Below are 14,320 nucleotides of genomic sequence, written 5' to 3' on the forward strand. Positions count from 1 at the left end.
AGGCATTAACTCAGAGCAAATAACGCTGTATTGTTGATGCGATTATGCGAACTCCAACAGTGAACTTCTCCGGTAGAGCGTGCATACGGTACTGAGAAGGACAGGTCGTGAACGGTCCGGTTCCCATTCGGATGGAACTTTGTAGGCCTGGCGAGCAGCCGAACATTGTAGATAAGAATTTCTGTCCAACCAAAGCTCCATCCTAATCTCCACTCAAGTCACGATCCAAACTTGTACCAAAACCTATACCCAAACCTTCGCCCAATCCACGACTCAAGCTTAGGACAAAGATTTTGATGGAAGTTTGAGCGAAGATTAGGACGGAGGTCTGAGTGAAACAAATACGCGCCTACAATATTTTTGGGTGTTCTTCAAGCGTAGAAAGTTTCATCTAATTCGCAGCCAGATCGTTTACAATCTTCCCCTGTGATTTCAGTCACCTAGTAGTCGCTGTCTAGCGTGCAATTGGATTGCGACTGTGATTAATCGTGGCGACGTTCATCTCTCAGACTTCTGTCTCTCTTCAATCGATCTTGCAATACAAGAGTGCTATATCTGCAAGCGGATCGCAGATATCAAAATATCTGACTCTGGCAAGTTTTAATTGACAGCAGTTCAATAACGGAGATGCTAGTTTGTGTTTGTACAGCGATCGTGTTAAAATATGTGTGAGTTTAGTGTTTGAATATCCAAGTCCCGATATTCGTTGATAATTTTCTAAATTATCTTCGTTACATCTGTATGCAAATTTATCGTAGTCACGGCACTGACAGTTATTAAAATGCCAGGATATCGATGCCGGCTGTTGAGAATAAGTTGCCTGACCTACGAGGGGGCACCGTTCCTCGGAGGCGATGCCCTGGCAGTTTTTCATTACCACAGATCTCTTGGGAACTAGCCGGAAGACCAGAGTGCACAATTACACCAGGTGGGGGATAAATAAGGAGTAGGTGGCAAAGCAAGATGAGACGAGAAACAAGACGGAAGTGGGTCAGCGGGACTGTCGGTCGTGAGGGTCCGGGTTCATTTTGCCTCACCTCGAGAGTTACGACTCGCTCTGGCTAATGAAATAAAATATACGAGTTCTAACGTAATCGAATGAATTTTACCAAGGGCAACAGAAACGTAAATACAATTTACTCGACCTATTCCCAAAATTATTTCGAGCTGGGCCATAATTTCCATCGACTTCTCTTAGTGTTCCATTTTGTGGATTTGAAATCGATGCTGTCCAGGTTACTGTAGTTGAAATAGCTCCTCTAAAATAAAAGCCCGATTTGGTGAAAAATAATCGACTTCAATTTCTTCGATAATTTTCATTTATATTTTATACATACATAGATTTCTTTGAATATTTACAAGTAGTTCTTTCATCTTGCGTTTTTTTTTTTATTTCTTTGTTTTATTTTTTTGGAACTGCTGTCTGAGAGGAAAACCAGGGCTTCTCGAGTCTTAAAATTCGTTTTCCTCCCACAGTAACACTTAACTGCTAATGATTATTTTACACTCAACATCGATAAATACTCAGGTAGAGCTAATAAATTTTCTAGCGTTTTGTTAAGATCTTTTTCCCACCATTCTTTGCCTACTGCCATTCTTCATCACGCACCTCTTCCTCTTGGTTAGTCACATCTGTTGATATCGACACACAGACAGATTTCCGTATTTCCGTTGGAAATGCGTACCGTTCGCGTTCCTCGTCGAACGAGTACGCATTCTGGTAAAATATAGTAAAAATCTCTTTTTCATCCCTTCCTCCAACTCGCTACCATTCTTTTATTTTCTCGATAAAAAAATATCTGCATTGTATATTTTCGTTTAAACTTAGGTGGCCCCTCGACGCACGATACCACTGTTTTATTGTTTGAACCCGAAGCGAATCGAATTTTCAAGTTTCGTTTACGAAAGATAAAGGACGGATTTCCAATAGCGATGTCAACTTTTCTTACACTAATTATCATATAACGAAAATTGAGAGATTTATAACATTTCTTGTAGAATACTCAAGTCGCAGTTTTAAAATTCAATCATTGACAGAAATTTAAGAAGACGTATCGCCTTAGAATCTTAAAATATTGTATACTACACGAAGTGTCGGACAGCGGTATCGTATGATTAGGGTGTATTTTTTACATTTTCCACTCTGCACCATATTTATCACCAACGCGTCGTCTAGGTCGCTTATTAGGAAGTCCTCGAGTGCCTGGAATTCTAACAAGATCGTCAACAGCTCGAAATCGATCTCGACACGCTCTTCTTCTCCGACGAAGTAGCAATAAAGAAGCAAACGACAATGTTCGTTCGATGATATAAAAATTCTACAAACAGGAAATACTCTAAAACAGAAAATAAGTTTGAAGAACACGAAGAACAGCGAACACAATTATAATGTAATAAAATAACTGCGGTCTTGACGAGAATAAAAATCTTAATAGCCATAGTAATACTCTTTCTTTTATTTCTACGCAACAGTCTATAAGCCTCTTTTATCTGGATCACGTTTCTTCTACTATATTTTAATGCGTAATAGTAATCTGCTCTAATCGCAATCTTCCAAGAACTTTGAGTGTCTGATTCTCTTTGAATGTTCAGGGCGCTTTCATTGTTCTCGTTATTTGCAAACAAGAAAAAATTAATGGATAGAAATCATTTCGTAGTAAAACAATGCAATGTTAACAGATCGAAGAAACCGATTCATAGAGAAGAAATCGTTTCGAGGATCGTATTTCTCCTGAACCTGGTGACAAAGGCTCAGTCAAGCAGAACTACTTGCTGAAATAAATCCTTGGGTGATTAGGTGGATTTAAAAATATAAATATAAAACTTCTTCTATCTCGAAAAGTTCGTGCTCTCAGTTCATTCTACGTGTCCAAGATTTCTTATCGAAATTGGGTAATCTTTTGGAAGATAAAGAAAGTTGGGAATAAGAATAAGAAAAGATGTATCTTGCGCGTAGCTTGGACACGTCGAATACAATTGGGACAACAATGAGATTTCTTAAGCATGTGACTCGTTTATAACCGGTGACGCGTGTATATCGAGTAAAACACTGAGATCGGTACCTAAAATATAACAGTATAATATACCTTGAGTATTATCCATTCCCTTGGAACGCTATCTAGTCCATCAGCGCAAAATTACAGCAGTCGGATCGAAAACTCGTTTGGAATGTACTCCGGTTCGCCTAAACGCAATTTTAAATTCTCATCCTTTCAGACGATCGTCGTTCTTCCCTTTCACTTCCCTACTTAATTACGTGTAATTTAGTTAGAGCCTCGAGAGATACAATTGAAAATTTCTCGTGTAGCCAAGCGTTTATTTTATGTACATCTTAATGCATTCTGCGTCTCGTGAGGCGACTGGGAATCTACGTCATTTATTCTGTATTAAAACGAACAAGAAAAATACAGTGGAGAAACAAAAAAATGTCTATAACGTCTATTTAATCTCGAATTACTACGAGACACAGAACGCATTATACTAAATGATCTTTGGCTTCTATCGCCAATTATTAATGAGACGCAGCGTTTCTTACATTGGTAGACATCGTGAACCGCGACAGGAATTATCTTTTTCCCTTTCTCGACGTACTTTCTATCTAATCACAATCTGTTTCTGTCATCTTCCCTTTCGTTACTTATGCTATAAATACGCGGTGTGCTTGCTGCTGTGCTCAAGGGCTGCAAGGACATCCTGTTTCTGCCTCACGTACAACCTGCCCTTTTTCCAAGGATTCTGAAGCTGCAACAACTTGAAGTCATCTCTCAAGCAACGCTCTCTGGCACCGATCACAGCCACCAAGCAAAAATTCGGCAACTCGTCAGCCGTGTAAATGGGCCCTTCTTGACCCTTTAACACTACCGCCATGTTCAGCTGCTTCACAACTAGATTCACAACTTCTCTGGCCGTGGTCCTCGGAGTAACGTGTAACTTGAGACTGGTTCCGGAAGCCAGGCCGGTTTCATAGGCTGCGTAAACCTGCAAAAATACCGGGTCTATGGTCAGACGATGCCGTTAGGTAATTTATAGACTGTACAGATACAAATTGTCTGCTGTAAAATCAGCATATGCAATGACATTTAGGTGGCAGCGCAGTGACAGCACGTTGCTCGATGCATCTGGCTGTTGTTAACGACGAATAGTAAATTAGGTAAACGTTAGTGTTCAAAACATTTGAAAGAGAGAAAAAAAAAAGAAGAAAAAGATTGCTTACCTAATGGTAGTAACGATTTAAAATGACATAGATAAAGAGATATGCAGCACGCATTCAGATCAAAGATTTTTATTTATCGTTAGAAAAATTATACCTAGATTAACATGGAAACAATCGTGTTACGTTAAGTTGAAAGCTCGGACGAAATTTCATGCTCTGCTAGATCGATAATACACGAAAAGCGTAATCTGGAAAGCGCATCTGAGCGAGACAAGCACTGAAACTTAGCGGTGTGTGACGGCTTACTCATATGTCTGCTACATCGGTCTGCACTAGAAGACCAAGTGAGCTGTTTTTAACTACAATCAGGTTAGACTTGTGTTCCCTACAAGGAAAAATATTATTTAAACTCAATGAGTAGTTTCCCAATAGGTAATAATAAGCTTTTGCGGTTTAGAATTGGAATAAGTGTTACTTTAAGGAAGCTTGCGCAAGGAATAATTCCTTGGCTAATGGGAAACAACCGTGACAAATTGTACTAGCTGCTCCCAAGATTATTACGATCGTTGTTCGTAATTGTAATCCCCCGTGAATCTTGAGAATGAAGCAACGATCATGTTGTAACTAACAATAAGACGAACACGATTCTTTTCAGAAAAGAATAATCTTCCGTGGTGATTTCTGTCACAATATTTAACTACACAGGATCCCAATCCTGTTATTTCATTACATATTGACTCTTCCTACATGTAAATTCTAATTTCTACTTGAAAAATTGATACTTGGAACTTGACAAATATTACCTGAAGAATGCCCGGCAGAGGAGCAGGCATTAACGTTGCTTCGTCTTTCTCCTCCTCCAGTTGACTTTCCAAGGAACCAGTGGCCGTGGCCGCGACGCTAGCAGTGGGCTTGGTCGATTTGCTCTTCGTATGTCCACTCTTTATGCAGACACTCGAGTTAGGCGTCGAATACTCGTCGCTACTTAGCGAATGCAAACTGTCGGAATTGGTGTTGCTGACACTTAACAGACTCGTCGTGTTTGTCATGGCTGTTGACACGCTTAGGAGCGAGCCACCATAGATCATAGGTTTTATGCTGAGTAAAGGACTGGTGCTGGCCGATGCGGATGTGATCGTAGCTGACCTATTTCTGGGACTGTGTTTGTATTTCGTTAGGATCAAAGTGTCCTCGGATTTGGAAGGCGGTAACCTGGTGTTCTGTAATGGTACCAGATGATTGTTGCTGCCAGCGCTGGTCGCGTTGCTTAGATTGCTGGGGCTGCTCATGGGTACCGTAGACTTTGCAGGCTCTGAGCCGGCCGACACATTTGAAGTGTTGCTGCCCTTGCGAATATACTGGCCACTGGGCAATTGTTGTTCGCTTTTACTGAACTCCGTTGTGAGCAGATTTGAGGAAGAATTGGACATGTTAGGTCCTGGCCAGCTGCCTCGACCTGGACTAGATTTCACCAGCTTCGGATCGCGTGGCGGTAATTGGAGCAAACTTCTCTTTAGGCTGTTGCTGTTGCTTCTGTTTCGGTCGAGGCTGAGCAGGTGCTTCATTGAAATTCCAACTGTTTGTGACGAACCCTGTAGTTATGAATTATAGAGTTGTCTAATGCGATATACTTGGATTTTAAATAATTTTACACAGATCACAGGATTGGTCAGTTCAACTTACGCTCTGCTGCGAAGAACCGCGATCTCTAGCGAACGTGATCACGTCTATGAGCCACCTGGCTCCTTTCCACACGGTGTTTACTTGAGTCTGCAGATCTTGCAGCCTGGCCAACTTATCCTTCGCCACGCTTAACTCCAGAGAACTGAAGGCTTCTCTGTGGTTGTACTGAGCTTGCGCCGTGTCGAGTTCAAGAATGCAACTTAGTCTTGAATATCTGTTGATCACATCCTTCTGATAGGTATTTAAGTGAACCATCTCGAATACTTGGATGGGCAACGAGAGAAGATCACCACGTTGAAGAAGGATTTCTCTGGTTCCAGGCACGCAACAGGCGGTTTCTGCAGGAGGCACAGCGATCAGAAAGGACACATCGTGAGTCAGATCGATAACTTCGGCGTCGTAAAGTCGATGGAGCAAAGAGTCTTCAGGACTGATTTCCATATAATTGAACAATCGCCTTGCTGTAGCAGCGACCAAGTCGACGAACAATTTCTGCTGTTCTGTACCTTGGGCCTCGTTTGTTACGTTTTCTTTCTCTTCACAGTCTTTGACTGACGCGTCTGATGCGTGAATGCGAGTTATCCTTTTCAGATAATCCCACTCCTCGCTATGGAAATATAAATAACAATGATTAATAAATCCGCAATGATACGTATGAAGGTACTATTTTCGTCGACTCAATACTTACGCAGAGACGTGTGGGTTATCACGGATCTTACAATGAGGCAAAACATTAGGTGCTTTTGCGGGTACCACGACTTGTATAAGATCGACGCTACTCTGCATCTTCAGATAACCAAGATAAAGCCCCTTTGAAAGCTTGATACTGCTAACTTGGTGGTAAGTCATCTGTTCCTGTATACTGGCTATTAAAATATCCGCTACGTTACTATCTTCGTGAATAATGACTTTCTTCGTGACTTTGCTGAGTGGCAACCATCTGCTATTCAACACTGAGATCAACTTCGGGGATTTTATGTAATTCACTGTGGAGAAAACCAGGGTGCCTTGAACGTCTCTAATTGGTTTATGGTACAACTGACCAATGTCTTGTATACACAGCGCTGCCTATAAGAACCAACGACCAAAAATTACTCATCAGTCTGTAATTCATTTTAATCTTTAACAAATGTTTAATAATTTTATATAATAGGAAACAAACCTGCATTTGTGCAGCAGCCTGTAAAAGCTTTATCCTGAAGTGATTCGTTGAACTGCTGTGACTTTTCTCCATATTTTGACGGAGAATTTTAACATCGTCCCAAGTGCAGCCCACTTTCATCAGCCAATGGAAGTCGTTATAAATACAGCTAGGGTAAGTCTCGTCGACTTCGATCACAGGTAAGAAATCCTCGTTCGTTACCAATATTTTATCTTCATGATAGAGTAAACAGGCGAGAAAAACGCCGCGTCTCAGATTCTTCTGAAACTTGCTGGTGGCCGAAAAGAGCTGTTTTATCGTTGTCTTCTTCTTGTGATTACGCCTCTGCACGGCCGGCGTTTCTTGAGTGTACTCTGGGCGCCTGATATCCGTGAATAAAGTATTCAGCTGCTCCAATCGGCCGGCAAACCTTGGCACTCTGCCATCGATGTCTCTCCAGCCTGGAACAATAGTTACGTGTCTTCACTTCGAGTTTTAAAAACTCCGATAAACCAAACGACCGGTACGTGTGCAATGCAAATTCTAAATTTAACTGGATTCGAATGCAATCGAGCGAAATCTAGGCGCGAGCTAAATATGGATCAGATTCGAGATCGATTTCGTTCTGTACTTTCCAGCTGTGTTACTCGATGTTTTATATGTAGAAGACACGTGACAAGTTACATGTCCAACCTTTTATAGAAGGACAGTTTTAAAATTCAACATTTGCAGAGCAAATATGTATTTTTCTTTCTTTCTTGAACATTTAAAAAATATCGATATTGAACATTATTTATGCAGACTAATATCGATTAAACTAACACAACAATTAAACATATTCGTTTCTTATAAGAAACTTATACTAAGATTTATATCTTTGAATCTATTAGATTATCTCATTTCATACTGAGATACTATTTTTCAGCCGAGTGGCATAAAGGTCAGGAAATTAACAAAAATAGCCTTCTGCATACGCTCTTCATTCGCAATGCACTCTATAGAAAAAAAATAAAAAAAATGATCGTACTGCTAGGTGTTACGTGGGCGGGAGTCGAGTTCCTGAACCTGCTGTAGCCCTTCAAATTGCCAGCAGCTGCTCGAAAATAATACTTCTGTCCCTGAATCAGATCGTCAATCCTGCATTCCCTTTGTTTCATATCTAGCACCTCTCTCTCGCCACAGATCACCGAGAAATCTTCTTTGATACTCCATTGGACTTTAAATTTCGTGCAGATTGGAGAATCATGGGAATCTGGTTCTTGAAACCTCACTGTTACAGAATTTGTTCCTGTGACGTCCACTGCGACCAAAAATGGCATGTCTGGTGGCCCTGAAATAGATTAGTATTGTCAATTTTATTTAAAAATTTTCTACTCTCGTATTAGCCGTTACTGTTTATGCATTTTTGGAAAGTTTAATTGTGTACAAATCTTACAGAATGCATACAATTTACAAAAGTATCTAAAATATCTAAAGTAGAGTAATTCTTATAATATTTAGCAGGTAAAGCAAATTTTTACTTAAATTCTGTTTTTCTTTTCTTTTTTTTTTTTTTTTTTTTAGTCGCGTTAAAAAATATAAAATCAAAATGATACTTGTGTATGACTTACTCGCTTGATCGAATCCAAGCAACATTTTTCTAAGCGCTCTAGCTCTTCTTTCCCACAAAGCGAGTTGCTTGTCCTCCGCGCTACCGCCGCATCCCGTGAGATTGTTGTGCTGCGACGAAAAACTTGATCTATGACTGCTTGGTGGTTCCAGGAGGGTAGTCCCACCGCTGCCGGAAGTACTGCCGCCGAGTTCTTGAACTCTGTGTTCAGCCTCCAACAGCAACGAAGCCAAGTGACTGCCCAGGGACTCTGGAGATTTGACTGCGCAAACAGAATCAAAAAGATTCCTTGTGAAAGTTCAATATCAAAGGAAGTTCGAGAAAGACCAAAGAAAATTGCGGAGAAATGAAAGATAAGTTTTCAATTTTTGAGAGTTTAAGTGTCACTGTAGAAACGTCTCTGGAGAATTAAATCGAAGTTCAGAAGAGAACCAAGACAGGCTTTTATAATTTATGAAAGACAATTTTATAAAACCAGAACCAAGAGATTCTCTCGTTTGATACTAAAACTTTATAAGATTTCTTTACATAATCATCCATCCCACTATGCTTACATCAACTGATATTCTTAAAAAAAGAAAGAAAAAAAAAGAGTGAATATAAAAATTCCTTATTTGCATCTTCGAATTTCACGAACTCACAATTTCGCAAATTACGAAACAAAACGAGAACCATAACAAAAAAATAAAAAATTTCTGGCAGAGAAGGCCAATTTTTCAAACGTCACGAATGGACTTTGTTAGGAAACAATTTAACTCTCCGTAGACCGGTGGAAAAATTACGAAAGAGAAAAAAAAAGGAGAAATAAAAAAGGTTGGTAGACGAAATTCAAGAGTGGACTATCGAGGAAACGCGTAATGGAGTCAATTGCACGAATCAACGTGGTTTGTGAGCGGAGAATAGTGCAAAAATCATCCGGCTAATTGAGCCGATTCAACTCGTACCCGGTGTTTATGAATGTAAAATCTGCGGTGGTTTGCATCCGGGACAGACGGTTACGTCGCGATAGTTTAGCCACAATTGTGTCCACATCGGATATCGATTTTCACTTTCTGCCAAGGGACTTTATCTCTGATCGTGTCATTTTACAACTTTCCATGTGGTTTCTGACAGTAACGAGAGATTAAGATATCGATGACGAGATAATTTTTATTTCCCCTCATTCATAAACTGAGCTTGTTACAGTATGGCTATTTCTGTTGAAAAAGAATTCTCTAAAAAATTTGATCTAAACTAACGACACGAAGATCAAGATGAAAGAACCAGGAGAAACGAGTCTCTAGTTTCTAAATGACGAAATGCGAAGAAATAATTGAAAGAAATGTTTCGAACGAATTAAATTTAAGTTTAGAAATTTGGGGAAAAACCATGACAAGTTTATCATTTTTGTAGGAGATTAAGTGCACTCGCAGAAGTTTTTCCAAAGTATTATTTACACATTTCGAGTAATACAAATCTTTTGAGAAAAAGCGAAGATAGATCTATAACTTTCAAGAGGTCAAGTGTATTCGAAAGTGTTTTCTAAAGCGTAGATTTCGATTGATAAATGTTCGAGAAAGACCAAAGGCAAATTTTTGATTTTTAAGAGCAGAAGATAGAAGAAATTGGTCTAAAGAATCGGAGCTAAATTAATAAAACTGTTGGGAAGAAACCAAGACGACATTTCACATTATATAATAAAAAAAAATCTTGATTTTTTTTTCGTTGAAGATTACATCACGCTTTCACTTTAAATAAAGCAGAATCGTCCGAGAAAAGTGGAGATTTTAATTCAAGAGACTTTAATGCCAGCATAAATCAGGTTGGTAACAGCGTTACATCATTAAAATCTCCGAAGTAAACAAACGAGTATTACATTGTAGAACGTGTAAAACGTGGCGTAAAGCGATGGAATTCCATTATAAAAGTAATTTCGCTCTCGTAAGGAAGATTACTCGTCTTGCATAAATACATCAGATTCGCTTAACCGTTTCAATTGAAACTTTAATCGACGAATATTAACTTTGGCGAGAGTGAGTTACGCTAGAAATTAAGGAATAACAAAGAGTAAACGAACACGGGTAGAAAATTCGATGTACGCATACTTTAACACGTGTATGTATATCGAGGCCAGAAATGTTGCTCAAGCCAATATATTTGTTACGATATTTTAAATTTTCATTGAAATTTTATCTTGTATCTTGGCGCCTCTTTCTTTTAATGTGTCTACTAATAAATGGTATTATTTCTTTGAGCATATGTTTCAATTTAATTAACAGAAAATTTCAAACCAAAGACATTGTTAGAGTTCACTTTAATTGAAATTTTATTTTGTATCACGTCACCTCTTGCTTTTCTTACCTCTAATGAATTATATTATTTCTTTGAACCTATGTTTCAGTTTAATTAATAGAAAATTTGAAAGCAGACGTATTTTTGGAGCTAACGCGCTTGCTGCAATATTTCATAATTTAATTAGTATCTTTTTGTCCCTCCCTTTTAACAGGTCTAATGAAGTGTATCTATTATTTTCACAATTCATACAAAATTGAATACCAAACGTGTTATTGAAATTATTTTAATCATCCTTTTATCTCCTCTTTTCAATACCACTAATAAAGAGTACTTCTTCGATCTTTTTCAACACATGTTTCAATTTAATTAATAAAATATTTGAAACATGGAGATATTGCCGAAGCTAATATATCTGTTGTAATATTTCAAATTTTAATTGAAATTTTATCTTGCATCTCGTCGCCTCTGCCTTTTCATATGACTAACAATAAATAATTGTATCGCTTCTCTGTACATATGTTTCAATTTAATTAATAGAGAACTTGAAAGCACACATATTTCGAGAGCTAACGCGCTTGTTGCAATATTTCAAATTTTAATTGAAATTTTTATTTCTATCCTTTTGTCTCTTCCTTTTGACAGGTCTAATGAAGCGTTATCTATCGTTTTCGCAATTCATACAAAATTGAGTACCAAACATATTATTGAAAGTAACATCTTTGTCACGATACAATAGACGATCAGATAGTAATCGATTGTACGAGTATTTCGGAGATTATCCTGGAAGATTAGATTAAAATGGAAAAGCGGTATCGTAAGGGCGATATCACATTAATTTTCGTCGAAAAGCGGAAGAAGAGAGGAAAGGTTGTAGAGTTTAATTATCAGCGGAGCGAGATTCTACGCTTGCGATTACACTTGTAAATTGGCAGATGAGGAGAAAGGCTCGGTGGAAAGTTTCTTCGCTCCTTTTCACAAGCCTCGAATTCTCGTTATATTTTTTGTTCCATCGCGGTCGAAACGCAATAAAGCTCGACTGCATTTTTATTACAGACTGCGCAATACTAATAGGAATTCTATCCTGTTCGGCTATTCCTTCCCCTCTCTTTTTTTTTCATCACTAAAAATCGCTACGTTTTTTTTTCTCTCCCTTTAATTCCTCTCCAACTTTTAGGTCACTATGAATCCATCGTGCAATCTTTTCGAATTTGGTCGTTCGCCACGTACACGAGTAAACTTTCACATTGAACTATATATTTTTCGGATCGTGTTCCCTGTAGCCGTGAACCAACTGAAGCTACCGACAAATTATCTCGAGGGTGGAAAATAAAAAGATTTTGGGGTTTCGTGCCATTCATCAAACTTCTCTGTACTTTTTTTTTACTCTGACCATACAAACGAGAAATTCGCAAGCAATTGTTTTCCGAAACAGAGGCCACCTATCGAGAGGTGTTCAATTTACCTGCTTTTCCACACCGAAACCGTCTGCATCGAGGTTTTTCGCGAAAGAACATCGATTTGATTGAACAAAACAAACTACTCCGCAAACGCTGTAAATTTTTGAAGAATCTTTGCGAAGTTTCTCATTTTCTGCACATTTTTACCCTCTGCCCCGATCTTTCCCCCATGGACGAAGGAATCGACGAAGAAAATTTCTAAGTCCTTTACTTATGAAGTTTATAATTCCTATCTCGCGTATAACAGGAGCACCGCTCGGTTATGAGAGCAGAAGTTTTTAATCCTTAAAGGCTATCATGCGAGAAGCTATCATCAACTATAAGAGGAGAAGTTCCCAACCCTTAAAGGCTATCACGAGCCAGAGAGTTCGTCTCGTTACATCTTTTTTAGATTAAAAATTAAGAAGTGGAATTAAGTGTTTCACTATTACTAGATGATACTGATAAGAAACATCAGATGGAAAACCTAAGAGAAAAACTTCAGCGTGTGATGGCCTTTAAAGATCAAAAACTTTCTCTCTCTTTCTCATAACCGAGCAAAACTTTCGTTACAAGAAGAGATAATTATATTATTGCATTATAAAATTTATTACTGAATTACAGATTCCCTTTTTCGATTCTCCTTTGCTGGAACCTGAAACAGTTTCACGTAATACAATTTCACGATAAAACGTTCAAGTAAAAAATGTTCATAGTCTAATGATAACCAAATGAAATAAAGCTTGAACGATATTAACACGTAGTAAATATTATGTACTTTTGTAGCCAAGTGACGCGAGAATTTAATAAAATAAACTTCGTAAATAAATAAATCTTCGTTCTTGCAAATTCTTATATTAACAAAAATTGAGAAACCGATCGATCAGATGATAGAAGAATTTACGTAGAGTTAGACGAGCAAAGGAAATAACGATAAATATACAAATTATTAAAAAAATTCTACTGGCTCGTTGGCAGACGTTCCAACTTAAGCACGTAAAGTAAAATAATGCTATATGAAGCCATATTAAAACCTGTTTGGACCCATGGAATCCAACTATGGGGAACAACAAGTAATTCCAACATAGAAATTCTTCAACGATTCCAATCGAAAACTCTAAGATCCTTGATAGATGCACCTTGATATGCTACCAACGAAACAATACATCGGGACCTCAAGACACCCACATTCAAAGAAGAAATATCCAAATTCAGTAATAGATATAACATAAGAGTTAATAACCATCAAAACCCACTAGTTACTCAATTTCTTGACACGTCCTTGGCATTACCCTTTAGATTTAAGCACTAGATTCAACTAGAATCAAACACACGATAAACACTTATTAAACACGACATAGTACCACGCTAGAAAAATTTACTCGTAAAATTCATCCAAATAAAAAAAAAAGAAGAAAAAATATACAATTTGAAATTAAATTAAAGTAAACTAAGCAATGGCAATGTTATCGTTAAACCATACTTCGTAGAATACAACGCTGTTGAAGACTGAGAGTTAAAGGGTGTTAAAGGAATTTTCGCGCCGATCGAGAACTGGATAAACGTAACAAACGAAATTTCCAATTGAATTCCTGTGTACTTACACTGGTTACCCTCCTGTGCGCCGAACGCGACCAGCATTTTTGCAAGCGGCCTATTGTTGCTGAGCACCGCAACATCCAGGGGTGACAGGCCGTCGCTGTTCACGCTGAAAGAATTCAATTCACACCGACGTTACTGCTGAGAATATATTAATTGCCATTTAACGCCAGATCATTGCAGAAATCACGTTAACATAATTTATCATATCTAACGATTCATCGATGAGATTTCCTTTGAATGAAAAAAAGAAAGTAGCAAAAAGAGTCTAATACGAAAAATACACGAATTTCCATCGTGTGATCGTAGTCGTGTGCACGCATAGATTAAATAAATCGCAAAATCCATGGAAAATTCCAGCGGATACCATGTGCCCGCGTTCGAACAGAAAATAAACGGTTACGCCTATTTCCGTGAGGTAATCG

The 14,320-nt window shown here is 38.3% G+C and overlaps 1 protein-coding gene across 10 annotated transcripts in view; it reads right to left on the reverse strand.

Annotated features, from left to right (window-relative positions):
* Positions 1-1,301: 1,301 nt before the first annotated feature.
* wake (ankyrin repeat and fibronectin type III domain containing protein wide awake) overlaps positions 1,302-14,320 on the reverse strand; it is a 186,765-nt gene continuing 173,746 nt past the window's right edge. For 8 of the 10 annotated variants that reach the window (XM_076623087.1, XM_033330504.2, XM_033330501.2 and 5 more), the window contains 8 exons: positions 13,901-14,004; positions 8,588-8,848; positions 8,005-8,307; positions 6,999-7,438; positions 6,525-6,904; positions 5,837-6,443; positions 4,957-5,745; positions 1,302-3,978 (listed from right to left, as the gene is read on the reverse strand). In XM_076623087.1, the coding sequence (XP_076479202.1) occupies positions 3,643-3,978; positions 4,957-5,745; positions 5,837-6,443; positions 6,525-6,904; positions 6,999-7,438; positions 8,005-8,307; positions 8,588-8,848; positions 13,901-14,004 (3,220 nt within the window). In that variant the 3' untranslated portion in view covers positions 1,302-3,642. The other 2 variants (XR_013059645.1, XM_076623086.1) reach the window with 2 other exon arrangements.

The sequence above is a fragment of the Bombus vancouverensis genome, chromosome 12, assembly GCF_051014615.1.
Source record: "Bombus vancouverensis nearcticus chromosome 12, iyBomVanc1_principal, whole genome shotgun sequence".
Taxonomy (NCBI): domain Eukaryota; kingdom Metazoa; phylum Arthropoda; class Insecta; order Hymenoptera; family Apidae; genus Bombus; species Bombus vancouverensis.